General features: G+C 40.0%; 1 protein-coding gene across 1 annotated transcript; it reads right to left on the bottom strand.

Annotated features, from left to right (window-relative positions):
* Window positions 1-1,572: 1,572 nt before the first annotated feature.
* Window positions 1,573-21,160, bottom strand: btaf1 (BTAF1 RNA polymerase II, B-TFIID transcription factor-associated). Its single transcript, XM_086093636.1, has 38 exons — window positions 20,730-21,160; window positions 19,738-19,861; window positions 19,493-19,607; window positions 18,936-19,067; window positions 18,104-18,291; window positions 17,523-17,656; window positions 16,681-16,810; window positions 16,526-16,594; window positions 15,506-15,595; window positions 15,328-15,423; window positions 14,741-14,917; window positions 14,381-14,521; window positions 14,127-14,251; window positions 13,242-13,362; window positions 12,972-13,076; window positions 12,710-12,859; window positions 12,478-12,620; window positions 11,992-12,166; window positions 11,688-11,891; window positions 10,797-11,217; window positions 10,479-10,663; window positions 10,251-10,404; window positions 8,843-8,952; window positions 8,456-8,657; window positions 8,205-8,353; window positions 7,940-8,092; window positions 6,417-6,538; window positions 6,147-6,314; window positions 5,986-6,063; window positions 5,772-5,901; window positions 5,556-5,697; window positions 5,343-5,473; window positions 5,119-5,241; window positions 4,344-4,496; window positions 3,998-4,206; window positions 3,762-3,921; window positions 2,385-2,555; window positions 1,573-2,307 (listed from the first exon to the last, which is right to left on the bottom strand). Exons 1-38 carry the CDS (start codon window positions 20,741-20,743, stop codon window positions 2,158-2,160), a joined length of 5,544 nt encoding a protein of 1,847 aa, XP_085949762.1. The 5' UTR covers window positions 20,744-21,160; the 3' UTR covers window positions 1,573-2,157.
* Between the last annotated feature and the right edge of the window lie 905 nt (window positions 21,161-22,065).

Raw genomic sequence — 22,065 nt, 5'->3', positions numbered from 1 at the left:
ATTCAATGTGGTGACATCTGCTGGACAAAAATATATTTCATTTACATTCAGCAAAAGGTCAATAAATAAGACGCTCTTGTGTCAGTTTTAAATGAAAAAGTGTACTAATATAACTTTACCTACACTGTAAAAAAAAGAAAGAAAAAGAATTACTTGGAAAAAAGAGTTAAAAAAATTTAATTATACATTTTACAAGGCAAGTTTGGGGTAAAAGTTCCCAGGTTTAAGGTTACTAAACTGTTGAGGAGCTAACTCATAATCTTAAACTTGGTAGACAGACACTTTATCATGTGAGCCATATTAGTCTTGTTTGCCATTATAGGTTAATGTATTTCTGGTGTGACTAAACGCAGCAAAAAAATGGCTTGAAGGTATGAGTATTCCACCTGACACCAGCAACAAGCAGGAGTGGCGTGGCTCAGCTCCTAGCGTGGTTGTCACCCAATCTGAAGGCTGTGGGTTCGTGCCTCAAACCTCGTGGTTTTTTTTGTATTGTATTGAAAAAGAAACAAAAAACTCGTAAAATGTACTCGGAACACTTCTTTTAAAATGTACTTAATTATGGAGTGAAAACACTTTCCTAGTGTCTGCTTCGAGCGTGACGTCACTAGTAAGTGGCCTAAGATGACCGGTCGATCATGTCTCCTTTGTCTAGTCAGTGTGACTGTATTTACCGCGGCCTGAAAGATCATTATAGGATATTATCCAATTTCATTTCATCTGTCCCCCAAATTATTAATTAAAATGTTCTATTAGATGGCAAGGCATACAAATTAATAAAGCTGTGCATCCTCCTGTTGCAACTGAATGGTTTTTAGCATTGTGTTAAACAAGCCCAGATTTCACACTAGAAAATTGAGATCAGTTCATACTTTGTGTGACATTTGTTCAGTGTGCTGCATGATTTTTCTAATGTAAAATGGTTGCCTTGACTCTATAATAAAGGTGAGGAGACACTGATCGACAGGATGCTTTGTCTCAATAATGTAACAATAAACAGGAAAGGTTTATTTTTACGCTGTCCTTGCAAATTTAACTGAAGTAGCATAAGATGTTGAGTCTTCTTCTGACATGAACAAATGTTCTGTTATTGGTCCAGTATAGTTCAGAACCAAGGGTTAGTTTCACCTTGAATTTGCACAGGTTTTGATAGCTGAATTATGGAACTGGTCTGACTTAAACACACACAGTGAGTTTTATGTTCTAATTTTCAATGCAAACTAAATCTGGAAGAAGACCCCCCCCCCCCCCTCCTCCTCCCAATTTCTAAACACCAATCACACTGGTTATCTATTTAATAAATTGTATTTTCTCAATGTATAGACCTGAATTTGCTCCCCCCCCCTCTCAATATATTACAAATGTGCTTTGTATGTTTCCAATGTTCTCTGTGCTAATGTACAAATGTCATTAAATGTACCCTAAGACACAGCGGAACATCATTAAGTTTTGTATACAAGCCGGCCACTAGTAAAAGTTTTCAAAGGTGTGCGAGTAATACAAGGATGATTTCTGCTCAGTTTTTGTTTGCTTGTTATTTTTCGGTAGTACAAAACAGTCAGTTGCATGATGTAGCTCAAATGGTTTGTAGAATTTATTCCAATTCCACTATCATAAACAAAAAGCAGCTTTTACAGATATATGTACATGTCCATTCTTTTAAAATACTTGCCATTTCAGAAACCATTTTCAGCTTGGCCTCTGAAAAAGTTTTTTTCTGTGTGACGAGCTTTTCCACACCTCATTTTAAACAACAATTGGAGGATCAGTCTTTTCGCTGGTTCTGAGAGTTCTGAATAACAAAAAAAAAAATAGCGCTATCTGGTGGATGGGAGGAGGCGCTCAGACCATCTGATGACAAAGTGTAGTGCGACATCAAGCTGGTTGGTCACTTGTGTGGATTGGTGAAGTTTAACATGAGTGGTTGACTGGATTCTGAAGTGCTTCTATGCTGCTGAGATGACACGTCCAAACCTATTACGTTCGCAGCTTTGTAAATTATGGAGACATCTGAGAATAACAGTTTGCAAATCAACTTTGGAGCACGATTATTGACACTTGGATTGAAGAGGTTCCTGCAGGTATTTGTCAGATTCTGACCAGGTCCTGCTTGGTCAGTCGATGTGATGTCAGGAAAGTATGTGAGGTGATGCGGCGCTATTGCAGGGAGTGCATGAAGCTGTCCAGGTTGTACTCGCTGTCATATTGTTGCTGGTCCCAGAGCTCTCCCAGACCGTCCAGCACCGACTTCATGGAGGTCTTTCCTGAGGTCGATGTGGACTGTTCAGCCCTCTCACTTCTGTCGCCCTACAAGACAACAAATACAAACATGTTCATTCAGCTCTCTGCTCTACGGTTAATAAATAGAAACCATTCGAAGCTACTTCGTCAAGTGTGAAGAGGTTGAGGAGCTGGTCCGTTCCCATGCTTTGCAGGCTGGCATTCTCCTGACTGATGATGGTGTTTGCTATATTCATCTTGAACTTCTGCAGGCCCATGATCTTCTCCTCGAGGGTGCCTCGAGTGATGAGCCTGTACACGTTCACGACCCGTTTCTGCACGACACAAAACAACAGGCGTGTTTTAGATGAGGACCTCGGCACCACCCCTGCCACTTCGGTTACACTTTTGCCATTGGTCACCAGTGCTGATCACCATAGTCAGAGTTGCCACAGCTACCTTGAGAGCAAGGCAGTAACATATCTAAGTTACTTTACTGATCACTTTCTTTAGAGTAAATAAATTACTGATTCCTTGCTTAAAAAAAAAAAAAAAACTAAATTACCTTACTGATTCCTTGATCTAAGTAACTAAGCTACTTTACCGATTACTTTTTTTTATAGTAAATACATTAGTGTTTCCTTGCTTTAAAAAGTAACTTAGTTACTTTAATAATGACTTTTTCTAAAGGGTAATAAATTAAAGATTACTTGCTTTAAAAAGTAACAGTTACCATACTGATACTGGTTGCTTGCTTTAAAGAGTGAATAAATTATAGCTTTAAAAAGTTACTTAATTACCTTAACGAGTCCTTGTTTTAAAAAGTAAATTAGTTACTTTATTGATTGCTTTCTTTAAAGAGTAGCTAAATTACTGATGAATTTTTTAAGAATTACTGATTACTTTTTATTAAAGTAACTTTACCATACTGATTAATTACTTTAAAGTGTAACTACTGATTACTTGCTTTAAAAAATAACTAAATTACCTTATTGATTCCTGACGTTAAAAACTGTTACTTTACTTATTACTTGCTTTAAAGAGCAAATAGATTGCTGATTACTTGTTTAAAAAGTAACTTGGTTACTTTACTGATGAATTGCTTTATAGAGTAACTAATCACTAATTAATTACTCTAAAAGGTAAGTTGCTTTACTCATTACTTGCTTTAAAGAGTAACTTCATTATTGATGACTTGCTTTAAAAAGTAAATTACCTTACCAATTACTTGCTTTAAAAAGTAAATTAGTTACTTTGCTGATTACTTTCTTTAATGGCGAAAGGTATCACAAGTTTCTCTCTTGCTCTTTCTCAGTTGTTACTTGAATGTAGGAGCAAATATGTTCCACAAATTAACTTTTAGCGTTTACGAGAACTGCAGTAACTGTAGTGAGATTACTCAAATGGCGATAGTAATGCGTTTTACTCAAAAATTTGCTTTTTTTACCCTTCTTTTTCTTTTTTAGAGTAACACACTACTTAGTAACTTGTTACTGGCATCACTGATTATATCCCACGGCAGCATGGCCTCAAGTGTGTACCTGGCCTATCCTATGAGCACGGTCCATGGCCTGCAGGTCCCTCATTGGGTTCCAGTCATGTTCCACAAACACCACCGTGTCAGCACCAGTCAGGTTCAGACCAAGACCACCAACATGTGTGGTCAGTAAAAGCACATCAATGGACGGGTCATTGTTAAACCTGGAGCAGAAAAGTCCAGATTTAGAAGGGCGGTTGAATGGCAGAGTAACTGTGTGAAGCAGCACTGAAGACCCACCGTGAGACGATGGCATGGCGCAGGCCGGCCTGCACACTACCATCCAGCCTCAGGTATGTGACTGAGGGCATTTTGGGTTTCAGGAGGTCATGCTCAACAATATCCAGCATACTCTTTAGCTGACAGAAAATGAGCACCCGATGCTGAGCCACCACTGCCTCAGTGCTCCCTTCGGAACCCCCACCACCGAGTCCGCAGTCGAGGAGCAACTGGACACAGAAATTCATTGATTAAACAGAACCCGAAACACCAAACATAAAAAAATATATATATATATATAGCGATTAAAAATGTGTGATGTATGCTTATTTGCTGCATTGAAGAGTACCAAATAAAAGTGAATCACCTGTTTTAGTGCAGAAAGTTTAGGAGCGTGCTGAATGTCCCGCAGGTTAGAGTTTTGGCCTGCTAGCTGCTCAGTGACGCGTTTGTACTCTGGATGCTGTGCGGTCAACACCAACCTTGGGTGATTGCACAGTTTCCGTAGGTACTGCAGGGCCTGAAAGTTGGAGCAAGTCAAGTTTATTTATATAGCCGTTAATCACTTTCAAATAACAGCAACAAAGTCCTACAGATCATCAAGTGGTTCTCATCTGTTGTCGCACTTTCAGAAAATACGTACAGGGTTTCCACCAGTGCTTTATAGGCCTGGCGGTCTCGCAGCGCCGCAAAACTGTCCAAATGCTAGGAATTTGAGCTTCTCAACAGTAAATATCTAATACTTGTCCATTTAAATGGACTGATTCGCTTTGTGTTGAATCAAAATAAACACTTTGGAAAACAACGATCAACATTTTTGCCTATTTTTAACATGTTAAAGATCAACACAGTAACTGAATCATAATGACCATAATTGTCTATATTTTCTGCATTGTCAATTTGTAATGTCCTGATTTTGAATAAAGGCACGGAAATGTGCACTTTTTTTTGTTTTGTTTTTTACACGATTCATCAATTGCTCGACAAAAGAATCAAGAGAATAATTATTAAAATAATCATGAGTTGCAGCCCTAATTGTAGTTTTTTTTTTTTTTTACTACCTGTACGCAATCCTCTTTTGGGACCCGATCCCCCAGTTGAGAATCAGTGCCATAGTTGTCAGTGGTGTTGAGGAAATGTACCTGGAAGACGTGACCTGTGGCCTTCAGTTTGGGCTTTTCCTCTTGCTCTGCAGCGGTAACCGAGATGCTGTCGTCTACGCTCGCCTTGGCTCGAGACTTGGCAAAGTCTTCATAGAGCTGAACCTGAAAGTTTGTATGGAAAGTTTGTATGAAAAATATAAGCCTGTACACACTGTGTATCTGATACTTTGATAGAATGAAAAGTGACAACTAATGTGACAGACCTGCAGAGGACTCAAGTTACAATAGTAGTCCTGAATTATTTTGGGAGGAAGGTCCTGCAGTACATCCTCTTTCATCCTTCTCAAAAGGAAGGGTAACACTTGCCGATGAAGCGCCTCCATGGCCAGAACGCCTGCAGGGAGAGAGAAAAAGAACGTTCGAATCACATTGGCATCATACAAGCATTTGGAGGAAGGAGAAGGGAGCCGCCATACCGGCCTCTTGTTCCCGTGAGGAACTTTTGGCGTCACGACTGGCCAGGATCGGTTTGCCGTAACGCGCGGCAAACTGGCGCTCCGTCCCCAGGAAGCCCGGCATGAGGAAGTCGAAGAGGGACCAGAGCTCCAGAACGTTATTCTGGGGGATGAGATGAGGACAGAAAGTCTTAAGTACTTGATCAGTAAATAAAAACATGGCAAGAAGGACCTCACCTGAATGGGCGTTCCTGACAAGATGACTCGGAAATTGGCAGCCAATTGTTTTATGGCTTTGGAAAGTTTGGTTTTGCCGTTTTTGATGATATGACCTTCATCAAGAATACAGTAATTGAATTTTACATTTCTGCAAAAGTGGAAATCAAACCCATGTTATGATGTTAAGATGCTCTTTGAAATAATAAAAACGAGGAATCTGGAGGGTACTCACTTAAAAAAGTCAATATCATTTCGCACAACATCATAGGATGCAACGACAAGATTGTGTTTCTTCACCTGGTGTTGTAACCTGAAAGCAAAACAAATGCTCATTCAAATTTTGTGTTGCGTGTTTCTAGGAATAAGACATTCCACACACTCATACGAGCTCACAGCATTCTCTCTGTAGGTGGACCAGTGTAGTGCAGCGGATTGAGGTACTCTTTGGCGCAAAACTTTCCGACCTCATCCACCCAGTGACCAGTCAGTGTGGGCGGGCACACCACGAGCGAGGGCAGTGGGCTGCAGTCTGCCGCCTTTGTCTTGGCATATTCCTGAGCCCTGAAAAGCCATCAACCAATCAGAAGGCTGACTCCAGCTCATTTCAAATTCAGGTTGCATTTCCACCAAGTGATGCGTTGACATTTGGGCTGTGTGCAGTACCTGAGGTAGTGATCTCCTGCTAGAATGCAGATGGACTGCAGAGTCTTGCCGAGGCCCATGTCATCGCAGAGGATGCCGTGTAGCTTGTACTTGTTGAGGAAGGACAACCAGTTCACACCATCCTAAAAGACACAATGATGGTGTTTTCACTCATGAATCTTGTGTGCTTGAGTGATTATATTATATATATATATATATATATATATATATATATATATATATATATATATATATATATATATATATATATCAATTTAAAACCACCAGCACTGTTTTCTTAAGATGGAACCCAGGAGCAGTAGATACAATAAAAAAAGAGCAGATGCCCAACAACCAACCCTGTGGAACACCATACATTCTGTTATAGATGTGAATTAGTGTTAATTTCGTTTCTGAAAATGAAATAAAAATATTTTCGTCAACACACATTTTTTCTACAGTACGAAAACTAGACTAGAATAAAACCCACTAAATTCAGTATGCATTTTCGTCAACTAATAAAGACGAGACGAAAATGTAGCTCACTCAATAAAAAATAGACTAAAATATATGGACATTTTAGTTCAAGAACAAAGACAAGATTAAAATTAGGATTTTGTAACATCCTGTCCGTGCTAATCTGTCACTAACACTGAGTGACAAGAGGGGGTGCCCTTTCAAATCAGCAGCTAGCAAGTGCCACGTGGAAAATCACATGGAACAGACAGGAGGTGGATTCACGTTGAAAGATTATAATAAATAAATAAGCCATGCTTTGCTTAGCCTGGAAGAAAGAGAAGACATGATCTATGGACACATAAACCTGAAAAGACACGTCGCAGTTCACCACAAAAGGCGCGATTAACAGGTTAAAGGTTTGGTGGTGGTTGTTTATAACGCAACATTAATCCAAGAGCTATAACGTTCCAACAATAACATTAAACCGACCGCTAAGCAATGCAACTAACTTACTAGCTTGTAGCATGAGTCATAATAGCCACTTGATATATTGTAATTATGTGTGAAGTTGTTTTTCATCAAAAAGATGAGAATTTTTATGTGACGCAGTTTTAGATTAGATGGAAATATCTGCTGACCAAAAAACGTAAAAGGGTAAAATGATTGTCCTGACTAAAACTAGACTACAATGTTGACAGTTTTTGACTAAAACTAAACAAAATGATGTTCTCTTGGACTAAGATAAAGACTAAAATGCTAGACTTATAGTCGGCTAAAAGGTGACAAAAAAACTGGATGAGGTTGACTATGAAAAACTAAAGTGTGATTAAAACTGGACTAAAACCAAGACTAAATTTGAAAATGGCTGATAAAATTAACACTAATAATTCATATTGCACATATTGGTCCGGCCACTTTCTTTTTTTACTGGACATAGTATGAAGGGATCGGAATAATGAAATCACATGACGTGCCCTCACAAATCATTTAAAGGCAAATATGTCTGAACAGTGAGTTTGTAAGGGAAGTTAAAAAAAATAAAAAAATAAAAAAATGTATCAGCAGACCCTGAAAAAGATTCATACCTGCTGGTACTTCCTGAGCTCTGCTTTAATGGGCACAGGGATGTTGTAATTCTCGAGCTTTCTACCATCAAGCAGTTGTTCCAAGAAGTGTCGCTCTCTGGCCTTCTGTCGGATCAGGTCGGCAGACATGGCAGGAGGGTCCGGTATACCTGCCTGGGAAACAAGTAGACCACCTCAGAATGGGGGGGGAAAGTGCTCAACAGTCCCTTAAAATACATCAGTGTGAGAAACACCGCATGTAGGGTTCTTATTCGTGTGTTCCTACCTCAAGCGGCAATAGACGAATGAGCGTAGCAAAGCACTGCGTAGCCATGAAACGAATGCTGTCACTCGGATCGCTCATACGCCCTAACACGGGTACGACCAGCAGTACAATGTAGGGCACAATATCCACATCCAACTGCTCCATCACACCTGAAAGTACGTCAGTCAAGGACAATCTCAACGCCTTCCTTCAAATGCACCATTTCTTGAATGGAAATCAAAGAGAGTCATGTGACAGCGTGTGAAGGATACAAGCCAAAGCCTCGATGGCCCCCTCCTGTTTGGTGCAGTCATGAATAGCAGCTAACCAGGGTAGGACACACTCAAGAAATACATCCATGGTCTCCAGCATGGATATTTTACTAAGGACACCCACACATCGTGCTGCCATGTGACGCACCGCTGTGTAAGGATGCTGTAGGCAGGTAAACAGGTGAGGAAGGTGTTCCAGCAGCTAAAATTGAGCAGAAAACAAAACGTGAACATTTAGAGAAATAACTTTTGAGTAATCCCTCTGCAACTAAATATTGTGAGCCTAGAAGTGGGTGGCCCAAGGAATTACTTCAACACATTTATTGGAACAGAATTTGCGATCATGTCATTGAAACACCAAGAACGGCCATGGTGGTTAAATCATACCAGAGGTTTGAGCTCATGGGACATTGCTCCAGTCATGACTTCAAGCACTTGTAGCGAGTTCACCAGTTCCTGAGCTGCAGCGTCGCCTCTTTCCAACTGAATATGCCTATCTGGAACACAAAAAAAAAGTCCCTTAAACCACATAAAATTAGGGATGTAACTATAATGGCAAAATCGTGATATCGATATTAAAACTGTCACAATATATCGTGGTCATCATGGCACGATATTAAAAGCAGTAATCTGTTAAAAAAGTCGGGTTGATTTCCATTTGTGCAGTTCTAGCACCCTTTGGCTATTTTTTTTTTTTAATGCGGTTTCATTTTCACAGGGCATGTTTTGGCCCTTCTATGTTTAAAATCCACGCTAATGGTCAGATGAAGGGGAACGTAATATGCTTGTGAACAGAGCCAATATGTGTAGGAAATCAATGTGTGCTTGCATTAGCAAGTGCCTCAATATATATATTATATTTTATTTATAGATTTTCATTGTTGTAATGTACAAAAGCACAATATTGTGTATTTTTTGTATGAGCTTTTTTTATTTTTACAATATTGTGACCTTTTTTGTATCGCCAACCTCCCCCACAATATCGTGATAATTATCGTATTGTGACTTTCATATTGTTATATATATATATCGCGCATTGTGATGTTTGGATTTGGTTACATCCCTACATATCACACAATATGTCCCCCATGAGTCATACATGACTTAAGTTGAACATATGTTAATACTAGTCTCATTATTTATTACATATAAATCTATACTAGAGATGTTTGATCACTTTTTTTCAGACTGATACCAGAGCAAATACTAGTACTGTAGTCACCAATACCACTAGTATTTTGATTAATCAAATTTCCCCCCAAAAATAATGACATATTATTTGAAAGAATGACGTATGTATCCCAATACAGCTTTTTTCCTTAAAATTGCATAAAATTAATGGCAATTTTCTAGTCGTCTTATTTCAAATTCCTGATCGTAAAACGGCCACAAGAGGCTGCCATTGCGAATACAAGATACCTTGAAATAAGGCCCGGTATCGGCGCTGCCCTTTCATAGTGTATACCATAACCTTGTATCCTTAAATACATATACAGTAATGAAATATGTGTCACACAATGCATTATGGGAACTGAAAAGGGATGTTTTTCTATTTATTTACAGATAACCTCCACTAATTACGACAGGCCTGCAATAGTGAAAATCTCAGTATAATTGACGGTCATTGAAGAAAGAAATTACTTTAAACATTATATATGTTTTTAAATTAATCAGCCAATTTGCATTTTTTGGGTCAAAAATCGGTATCGGTCGGGCCTTAGCATTTTTTATGCATTATACACAACAGTGACACTTACAAAAGCATGAAGCTCATCAATGTTATAATTCAACATACCGATAGCATGATTTTCATTAACTGCGATCCTTAAAGGCCCCACTGTGTTTTCCCAAAGGTACGGCAGGGACTTGGTCAGGTCAACACCGAAGTGCCTTGCAATGGTTGTTAGGGAGAACTCCGCCCCTCTCCTTTGAATAAGACATGGCTTCCTCTAAAAGAAGAAAAATATAGTATGGGCAAAACCAGTCCGGCATCTTAATATTACATCAACTCATCCCTCCATACCTCCTCATTGTCAACGCCAATGGTGCTGCCTGGAGGAAGGTCAGAGGCGGGAGTCTTGGCCGATTTTGGAACCGGGCCCCTTTTACTGGTGATTGCAAATGCTGCCCTTTGGTGACGGTACAGAGTCATGATGCCTCGAGTTTTGTTAACCATGTGATGCAGGCAGTCTTTGTCCAAACCACTGCCTGATGTCAAACATGGAAAATAAATCAGTTAGTAGTAATCAGGATAACCACACAACAACTTCAACTGACAGATTCATGCAGTGCGACCTCATTTAACATCGCATCAACGTTTTTAGCTTTCAAGTGCTGTTACCTTTAGAATTTTCCTGTGTGGGTGGTACAGGACAAGCAGATGAAGGGGTAACTGAGGAGTCTGCACAGACGGATGCGCAGAGGTTTTTGAGTATCTTTGGGTTGGGACATGGTGAGCGTCCACAACACTGCTGCAGTAGCTTGGCAATGAAAGACGCGGCGTAGCCCTGAATAAGCGTGTTCTCCTCCCGCTTGATGGACTCCATCAGAGGCCGGACCAGCGGGTTGAGTTTGTCAGGAAGCACTTGCAGGTTGATCACTGCACAAGCGGTGAACATGTGCACTCTGAGATGAAGCTGCTGCCATTCATTGCTGGTTTCCATGACCGTGGCTTGAGCCTGCTGCCGTTTACAGTCCAATACCTGCCACGGTTTTGCCTTCATATTCAAACCGGCTGTTGAGTCCGTGAAGATGGTGGTTAACTAGGGAATAAGCAGAAGGGTGGAGTTGTGACAATTATTAAAAAAAAAAAAAATGTTTTGTTTATATTTTAATGTCAGTGCTGTAAAAAAACAAAAAACAAGAACTCCCTTGTATATGAATGTAATATACATGATACTGTCCAGCACAACCCAGCTTCAGGGCTACCATCGCATCAGGCTGTGGGAAGCTTTTTAAAAATATATTATAAATACACAAGTGTGTAGATATTGGGAGTGAGGCTCGAACAACAATATGCAAGATTTATAAGCCAAAGACCACATACAAGATACAATTGCCTCCTTCAGATGCCTGCCATCCACCCACTGACAAGGCAGACGGGAACATGAGTCATGTATTACAAAATATACAGCTCAATCCTCATGCATTGTAGCTATCAAATAAAAATACATTTTCATGTGCAGAAAATACACGTGTGATCATGTATTGCAATGTGTGTTGGTGATCATACCAGCTCATTGGCTTGATCAATAGTGAAAACACTACAATTGAGGCGGTCTTGGACGTCTATGTTAGCCTCAGATAGCAAGGCGATGAGCTGCTTGCACTCATTCTGCATGCGTGTGAACGGGATGGCAATCTCATCGTAATACAACTGCTCTGACAGGATGGCGAGAAGACGAGGCTGCACCGTGCTTGACACCATCTGGCAATCCTGATTGGGAAAGATCGAAAGACTGAATCAATATTTGATTTTAAAATATATGACTAGTGGCCTCATGCACAAAAAGAGAAAACAAAAGTCAGTGTTTCACCTTTTGCAGACCAGCCCACTCGCATAGTACAAGAGCTACAGCTATTCGCTGCAGAGCAGACTTTGAATTCAGGTGAAAGAGCAACAACTGGCCCAGAGACTCAGCTGGACGGATCTCCTGAGATGCAGCATTGAGGTGAGGCTCACAAATACACCTACACAGAGCCCCCAGCAATCTGGAGGAAAGAGATCAGAGAAACTCTTCAAAATAAGAAAATTAAAATACTAGGGGTGTACCAAAAAACGATTTGAAACGAAAATCCGGTTTAGAGTTTAACGATGCGAGTGCATCGGCACACTGACTAATGAATCTGTCCGTTCCATTTTAAAATCGAACCGTCCTTGTATTGGATCAAACCCCACGTATCGAATGGTCTTGATTAGAGATTTACACCCCCAAAAAATACACATGCTGAAATTCATGAAAAAGGGGCACACTGGTCAGGAGAAAAAAAAGCATGCAAGCAGTAAAATCATGCCGACTTACTTGGCAGCCATGAGGCGAGCACGCATCACCACATAGTCTCTTGATACTGGGTCATCGGTCACTGTCTCTGCCCCTGCCATATACTCCTGGACCGTTTCTTTTACAGCGTTGGTCCCTTGGCGTGCCTTTGAACCAGCTTTATCCTGTTACATAAACACAAATGTACTCAACGAAATGTCTAAGGAGCTCTACATATTAATTGCTGATCAGGTAAATATAAAGAAAGAATAACCTTGGAGCGGGCCTTGACTTCAAGCAACATGTTGAGGTCTATGGGAAGGTGCGAGGCCTGCATCATAAGACAAAGCCAGGCACCCATCCATGGACAGCTTGCTGCTACCACAAACTGTTGCGGGGCCTGAGAGAGTAGCTCGGTCCACACCTGGAAGCAAGTACAACATTAAACATAGTTAGGGGCTGGTAACTAAAATAGTTATAAAAAATATTAAAAAAACATAAAATTGTCATGTGTACTCAGGCACAATGCAACAAACCTTTTGGATCAGTTCCAGAATTTCCTCATTGCTTTCTAATATACAGGACTGGAAAATGTGGCGAAGCATATCTTGTAGGATGGGGTTGATCCACAATGCACATTTCTGATGAAGACAAAGCATATCAGCTCTGGATAATATTATTAGCAAGCATCCATACAAACAACATTTTAGTAATGAATAATAATTAAAAAAAAACATTCAATCTTTGAAACATTTATTACACCTCACTAGACATTTAATTCCCAATTATCCTTATCCAAACTTTACCTGGTCAGATTTTGACAGCAGTGTGAAAAGTGTTTCCAGTGCTGCTCGTCTAACTGATGAGATTGTGTGTCTCAAGAAGGGCCAAACCCGGGGGACCAGCACTGTTAATGACTGCTGCATACTAGAAAGATCAAGAAGGTTTATCAACACAATTCCAATACGTATTCAGAATTAATTTGCATAACGAAATTTTAAAAAACATTATCTAACAGTGAGTGTTTCAAATTCAAAAGAAAACAATGGAATCTTGTGATAAGGTGTCTTGTAACGTACCGGTAAGTAACAAAATGTGTCTCACAGTGATCACCGCCATTTTATATGAAGAACTAATTCAGTGGTTCTTAACCTGGTTTCGGTCAAACCCAAAGGGATTTGGTGAGTCAGTCTCAGGGGTTCGACAGAGGTGAAGACACACACACCCGATTTAAGTAATTCATTACTTGCTGCAGGTAACCACGCTACACTGCTTGGCCTAACAGTGCTGCAAGAAATTTGGTGAGCTCAGCTTAAGTTCAATCTTAAGGAAACAGCAGTGGTTCTTATAAAGTGCTCCATAAATATAAAGTTGAGGTGAGTGATGGAGTCGGCGTCCCAACTGCATGATTTGCGATGCAAAGTTAAGCACTTCTAGTCCAGCACAACTAGCTATCTAACAAATCTAAACAAATACTCACTTATGCTGCATGGAGATGGGGAATACAAGAAAAAGCTTTCTGAGAGCCAGATTCTGTTCATCACTAAACCCTATACCCATGTCTTAAAATTTAACAAAAAAAAAGGGTTTGGTGAATGTGCATAGGAAACTGGTGGCCTCCAACAAGGTTGAGAAACACTGAACTAATTGTTACCATCAGCTTTTACTCTGTGAACCTCAATTAGACCAACCTGCACTGTCGAACCTGCGGGTAGGTGAGCAAAGACGATAACAACGTCATGATACTGTTGGTGGAAGCAGTGAGGTCGTCCAGATCCAAAAGAGCATCCCACAATGTGTTTATGATGAACGGTACCTGTAGTGAACATAAAATTCCATTATTAACATTGAAACCTTGATGATGATAAGAATGTAGGAAAACAATAACTTAAAGCACTTTACATGTTTTTCCAAAGCAACAGTACTGCGCCTGACTAAAACTAACCTTACTGGGCAGTAGCTGTACCAATCCTTCCACCACAGGGATGAGTGCTGCAGCAGCCACAGCCCTGACATCATCATCAAGGTCTTGAAGTCCCACAGTGATGGCAGGGAGCAGCCGTGGGAGTAAAACGGAGATCAGGTCCTAAGACGCAAGACAAAAAAGACAAATGGTTCGAGCAGATCCGTCACAAGAGAATACTGTATTTATTCAAATTAAATACCAATGCAACCATGATGTGGGGAAAATGCATTCTGTTCATCTTCACCTAACACTACCACCGTCACAAAGCACATTCATGAACATAAGGTGATCTAATCGCGCATTTCTCAGTCTACTACAGCCAAACTGAACAGGTGGTACCTGTCGGACTGCAAGAGCATATTTGATTCCGAGCAGGCCTCCATGACGGACCTCCCACTGGTCTTCTTTGAGCAGCTTCAGCAGGACATCGACCGTCATGGACACACCAGTCTCATTCATGTGGCGAAGAGCCACACCAAGCGTCTGAGCACATGTCTCCCGGACAGGCGCCACTACCTGTTTCAGAGGTTGACAAGGTTCAAGTAGAATGCCTACAACAAATCTGTCAAACATGAGTGTTATGTTGTGACTTTACTTTAGCAAAGTCTGGGTACTTTTTTCCAACTAAGCAACAATGTTAACATTCTTATAACGTTGCTAAGAATTGTGACGATGTGTTGCTGTTGGTCAGATTCTTTGTCTTTTTTGTGTCTTAATGAAGAAAAAAAAGAGAGAAATTGGGACTTTTTTATGTGGTTGCGGGTTTAATGTAGCTTATACATTGTTATTTTAATTTGTGGTTAAATAGGAATTGTCATTAAGAATGGAACAACTTTTTTGTAATGTATGAAAAAGTTGTTGACCCAATACAAAAATAAATTGTGACTGTTTTTGATAAACCAGATATATGCGTGATGCAGACCAACCTCATCAGATACAAAATCTCCAAAGCGGTCCAGAGCGAAGACACACAACAAACGGATGACGAGGTCTTGTATCCACTCCTCATGCTGCCGCAGTATCTTTGCCAACAAAAGAGTTCCACAGTTAGTGCTGAAATCCCCTGCTAGACATTATCAACTCATATGCATAATTTTCATAAACCTGCTCTGCAGTGCTTCCTGCAAGCTTGCCACCTCCAGCACCTTGGGACTTGAGGATTTCTCGAAGACCAGTGCCTGCACCATGACGGATCTGTAAACAACAGGATCGAGACAACTCATCTTTTTGGCTCTTAACACCACAATGGATTTGAAATGAAACAAGATCTGCTTTAAATGCTGACGTCCGGCTTTAATCTGAAAGCATTTGCATCCAAATCAGGTGAATGGTTTATGAATTACAACATGCCTCCCCCTTTTTCCTCCCTGGCTTTTTGGTCAGAGTGGAGAATCTGTGTACTATTTTATGGCGGAGCATTTTTTTATTTTCATTTTTTAATGCAACGGGAGTTTGCTATACTCCCACGGTAGTTATTTATAGTGATAGATATTCATTGGCAAATGCAGTTGGACAGAACAAGGTTTGAGAGGAGACATACAGCACGGCATATGACTAGAAGAATGAGTTCTGCATTGATGCCTGTTTTGCATTCACCCACTCACATTTGTGAATGTTACAGCTTCAAAGTACAGCTCCCGTCACGGTAAAACAGCACAAGCGTAGGACGATATTTTGCAGATGCACTGGTTTCATTCAAAACTCCAATGTGGATTAATTTCGGTTTCACTATTGAATGCAAGGGAATAATTTTTAAGGTAATTGAACAATATGACCGTGCTCCTCCTGCGTTGATATCCAAAATTTAACGCTTGCTGGATACGCTGGAACTCAAAACTGTGTTGTTGCAGCTACTAGGCACAAAGAACTGCGAGAGTTGCCTTTTGAGAGCAGCATTATTTTTAAAGCCAAAATTGTACAATACTAGGGCCACTGGCGCACCCGGCAGGCCCTCAAGAGAAGGATTCAAGGAACCTAGCTAGCGCTGTCCCTTCAGTCAACGACCTCACTCAACTATTTTAGCATGTATGTGCTATCCCTTACACTATTTAAGACCCTCCACTTTAACTAGTGAAACGCTGCTCTAGTGCTTTAAGGACTTAAATAACATCTATTTTTTTTTACCTCCCATGAAGGATTAAAGAGGTCATTGCAGAGCTCTTCACTGAAGCTTTCCAAAGGCCACTCTTGTGTCTAAAAATATTTGAAAGAGATTAGTAATAATTAGTACAATTCACACGATAATGATACATTTATCAATAAATTCCCTGTTTCCTTACCTCATCTGACAGACTGACATTATCTGGAACTTTGTTTAGTAGGACCTTATGCTCCGTTGCTGACTGGTCAATAACTATGTTGGTGGTTTTCCTTCGTTTCTCTTCAGGCTCACCTTCAAAACTGTCATTACTGGGTGAAAAAAGAAAGTAAAAGGTCATCATGGTATCAAAAATATAGACAATCAACTGTGTACAACCCACCTTACAATACTTCATACGTTAACATTTGTATGCCCTTCATGCCAAATATTAAAAATACTGTTGAAAACAGTGCATTTCTTCCTAATTTGTTTGTATACATCCCCCCCAAAAAAAAAAACAGGGATGTACTTTCAGCAGCCTGCCACATTAGCAGCTGACAGTTCTATACAGCATGACTGAACTAGTTCCGCGATCATTATCACGGTTTGGTGCTGCCACAAAGAAACACAAAACTTAACCGCAATAGATAGCGTCGAATAAATACTTATTAAAAATGTATCCTATATATTAAACTTTTTTGATATGTAAAGTGGAGTGACGCCAACGACCGTCTACAACAGGCTTCCCCAATCCTGGTCCTCGAGGGCCGGAGGAGGTTTTAGATGTTTCCGTAATCCAACACACTTGATTCATATCATCAGCAAGCTCTGCAGAAACCTGTTAACGATCTGTAGAATCAGGTGCGTTGGAGGACGGAAACATCTCAAACCTGCAACCTCTGAAGGACTCTGGCCCTCAAGCACCAGGATTGGGGAAGTCTGGTCATCATACAAGGTACAAGATTAGATTTAAACAAATTTAAACAAAAAATAAATGCAAAACTATGCGCTGTGCAGTTTCCCCATCTAGCTTTGTCTCACCTTTTTTCATTCGGATCCAAGTCTCTGGATTTTTGTTTTGCAACTAGCTTTGCCAGCCTCTTTGCCTTATTCTTCTGGCGATTGCTCATGCCCGGCCGGAATTCGGAGTCTATGAATTCTGCAGCTTGAATAGGCTGAAAAGATTACATTATTTCATGAGATAATACACACAGTTTTAAAGAGCACCAAAATGAATGGTGCATCGATACAGTTACAAGTGTCTGATCTACTGAAACGGCTTTTTAAAATCCTATATAAAAAATACTAACAACAAGGATTTTCAAAGTTATAGGAGTGCTGTAAGACAGTATTAAAACTTGGCACGCTAATTACAGGTTAACAGTCAATCAAATTATCCAACAGTGACTGTTTGGACTGGAACTTTTTAACCATGAAGCCATCTAAACTACATTTGATTTTAGCATTTCCTTCTTTGCCTTGCAAAGCAACATCTAAGGACATAATATTGAGCTCTGAGTATCATTTGCATTATTTGCCTGACTCCTCACCGACCAACCAAATAGAACAGACAAGAACAACTAATGCAGCAGAAGCCTACACATGCTGAAATGAAGACCTACAACATGATTACGGGAGCTGGATCCTGCAGTGATCTTGCTTCCGTGAGGCCTTGGACAGGTATCATCGAGGTCCTCGTCATTAAACAGCTCCTCCGTGTCCATGCCAATCGCAGCACCTATGTCAAGTCCCAACTTCTTCTGAAGAAGTTTTCTTTGGCAGGCCAGACGTTCCTTGGGGTCCATCTCACCTGAAAATATAGGACAGTTGGTAGTGGTGGACTAGCACAAAAAAAAAAGAAAAAGAAAAAAAAAGTGCCCTGGCATTTTGATTTAGCCACCCCAGCCCGGACTGACTCTTGACCACCCCTGGCTAACACATAGTACTGCCAACAACATATTAATGAACTGCTTCCTCTAAATGGGCCGGTCTCTTAGGGCAAAGCGGAGAGAAGTAATAATTAAATAGCACTGAATCTGCGACTCCAGCCTTGATGGTTGGGAACCTATTAACCAATTAGGTAACATGACTGGTTCACCAGGAACAAACGGCGTATTAAACAAACACAAAAATGTGTGTCATGGCTATGTCATGTTCAAGTCACATTCTATTATGAAAAGTAGAACAAAGGGCTATTGTGTGGCTCTCAAGAAAATAAGCTTGATAACACTTCTCTACTTAAGTGTGTTCTAAGAGTAGTCAATCAGAAAAATGCTTATAAATTAAACCACCAGGAAAAGCAGTTTGTGCGTACATGGTTACAAATGGGATGCAAATGACAAATGCTTTCAGGCTTTTTTCAGTTCTGTGTAAATAGGCAAAACACTTCAAAAACAAAAACAACAACATGGCGTCTTCATGTCATCGTTCTTGTGTAAAGATGGCCTGACTTACACATTTTGTCATCCTGCAATTCAAACTCCTCCCCAGCAGATCCCAGAAGAGATGCACCATGCTTGAGTAGGCGGGAAATGTCAAAATGGTAGAAACTCAGCCTGTCACAAGCTGGATCCTCTGGCAATGACTCTGTAAGAAAACAAATATAACTTTTGTTATAGTGAATTGATACAAACCTTTGGTATACCCATATTAACTTTATTTCTCTATAAATAAATAAAAACTAAAACAAAGGGCACTCTGTGAGCATGGACTATTATTCTTGAAACAAAACACAACTTTGCAAGCATGGCTACTCTTCATTTTCTATCAGTAGTGACCAAATATTTTTGTTAGATGTCATGGCTACCATAAAGTGAATAACAAAAATAAAATAAATGATGCTCTCCAATTAAAAATACCAAGCATAGTTTTTATTAAACAAAAGCAAAGAGTATTCACCAAAAATTAAAAGTTTTACAGATTGGTTTGAAATTCATCCAGATTTTTGTTATATTGTCCATAACTAAACCAAACAAACATGCAGTGCTTATATGGCCAGCCTTGGCAATCACCTTCTTTAGGCTTCGGTGCAGGGTTCCACTCTGGAATATTTTTCACAATAGCTTCTACAGCTTGGCCTGCAGCTATACGAGTGTCCCAGTTGGGACTCCTTAGAAAGGTTAAGACCTTAGAATAGACAAAGCCAATTTATTGCATTGATGATGTCAGATGAGCAGAACAATTACAACTGAAAACACACCGGCAAACAAGCTAGTTGAATAACTTTTTTAAGTTGATGCAAGACAATCAAGCATACCTTAGATACTAGGTTATTGAGCTCATGCGGGTGGAGTTTCACCACTTCTCCTAGCTGCTGGGCTGCTGCTTTCCTAGTTACTGGTGTTGTTCCAGTGTCAAGGAGGATGAACAAACGATCAAGTCTAGAAATAAATGCATATAAGATCACCACCAACTACACAAACAGAATAAGCAACACAGCAGTGGCGGCATAAACCAGTATTAATTAATCTACAATTACAGGAACCTGGGATGTAAACCTGGAAGTAGCAGTAATTCAAGAATAGACTTTGTGATCACCAATCAATTAATTCACATTTTATTGTTGCTTAGGAATGCATGGGAGAGCAGACATGTCCAATGATCAGGGGGGTTACAGTGCTTTACTTAAGCAGTCTATAAATACAGTGTAGTGGATTAGAGGTGTGCAGGTTTTGCCCCCCCAGGTAAAACTAATACTTGAAGTTCAACTACAACATAGTGGTAGATCCACTGTCACACCAAGACGACTTAGCACAAAGAACATTTAAAACATTCTACGTGTGCACAGCCAGGGAAAAATTGACAAAATATTCTGATAAAATTCAAAAGTATATTGATGCTGATCAAAATTACTCCTCTACATCTACACTTAGAGTTTAATAGTGCTGTTCAGGTTTAGGGTGTTAGCTGATCCAAACAGTCATCATGTTGTTGTTATCCCGCATCTATCGAGCAACTTCAGCACAACACATCAAGCTGTGGTGTATGTAGACAACGCTGCACCATGACATGAAGTAATATGGAACCAGCGTTAACATGATCGCGAATGTGTGCAACGGCGAGTGACTCAAGTTTTGCCCTGGCGTTTCACTGTATTTGCAAAGCGGCGGTTAGGATAGCATAGCTGTCGCAACGCCGTTGCTTTGGTAAATCGAACGCCACACTAAGTATGCTAGCTAGCCAATTGTTTTAAGTGAAGTCCGACACATGAAAACTATCATGCGTTAGCATAACGTAGGCCGGTTTTACCTTGTAACAGCCATGTTCAGGAGTCCTTTCGGTCTTCCCGTCCCACATTCAAATCGAAACTAGGAACTCAACAGGATTGCAGCAAAAACGATCCAAAGTGGCGAATAATAGCAGGGGGAGTCATTAGCTAGTTAGCAGCTAGCAGTAGCGAGTCGAGGCCCGTCCGTCTGCGGATGTGCTACTGGCCGCCCCAAGTGTGTCTAACCAAGACGCCGAGTTCACAAGCAATTCATGGCTTCAAAGTTGTCTCGCTTGCATCCCCGGTATCTTCTGGCACCAAATATTACCAAGTACCATACGCATATCAATCTATAGCTTACGTCACCCTTCAGAACTCTTCGCAGATAAATATTTCAACCTAATTAAGTATAAAGAGTTATTTTGTGGCGCTGCGAGGGCGACCCAGTAGACTGTTTTTATATGAGGGGCCATCTTGCATTTATTCCTTCTTCAGTGGTAGGCGATCGCTGATTGGCTACACACATTACAGCGAGCCAATCAAAGCACATGTTTAAAGGAGAATACGAATAAAGAAAAAAAAACGTGAATGGACGTTTTTTTTTAACCTTTGACACGAATGCATTATTTTATTTCGCGTGGCTGTGGGTAAGCTTTAAAAACACGACATTTAGCTAATACATCAATTTATGCGTTGGTGCAATACCCCACAAGAACGTACTTGTGAATCATATTTTGACAAGGCTTTGTTTTTCAAAGCTGTCATAATTTTTTTTTATTCACGATTGTTGTACTATTTGTTTGTTTGTTGTTTGTGTTTGATATGTTTTTTGTGTTTATTTTTATTTTAATTCTTTAGCTTCAATTAAATCTGGGTTTGGGGGCAATACATAGAGCTGGCCGTGGTGCTGAACACGTATTCTTCTTGACAAGAAAGAAAGAAAGAAAGAAAGAAAGAAAGAAAGAAAGTAAAATTAATTCTGACTATAGTTACAGGTAGTAATTTACTAGTTTCCCTATCAATTCAAAATGATTCTCTGACATAATGAGCATCCAGTTTGTTTAGTATTTTCATTATGAAGCATGGTAATGCAATCTCTTACTGCAGAGTAATTTGAAGAAGCCCACTATGAACAATTCTGAGTTTAGGTCACAATTAAGTCACAAGTCAAAATGGCAGTCTTACTCGGTGAAAACAAAGCTCTCCGCTCATTTAAAAGCATTGGACTTTGGATCGTTGTTATTTGATTGGTGAGGATAATTTCGATTTCAATGTGATGAAATGATGAATATATGCACTTGTACATTATAAAAAAATGAATGAATCAAAACCGTGTATGTACACAATATAGTTCTTAGGTCATCTGAATAAATGTAC

The sequence above is a fragment of the Leptonotus elevatus genome, chromosome 13 (genome assembly GCF_054856555.1).
Source record: "Leptonotus elevatus isolate MCC_2025b chromosome 13, RoL_Lele_1.0, whole genome shotgun sequence".
NCBI classification, from domain to species: domain Eukaryota; kingdom Metazoa; phylum Chordata; class Actinopteri; order Syngnathiformes; family Syngnathidae; genus Leptonotus; species Leptonotus elevatus.
Note: the sequence above shows the minus strand (reverse complement) of the source record. Positions and strands in the feature narration are given on the sequence as shown.

Coding starts and splice junctions, on each gene's coding strand:
- btaf1 (XM_086093636.1), bottom strand. Junction 18,292..18,935: donor ATTGCAGGATGACAAAATGT/GTAAGTCAGGCC, acceptor CTATATTTTCAG/GTGAGATGGACCCCAAGGAA. Junction 3,922..3,997: donor CGCCATGCCATCGTCTCACG/GTGGGTCTTCAG, acceptor TTTCTGCTCCAG/GTTTAACAATGACCCGTCCA.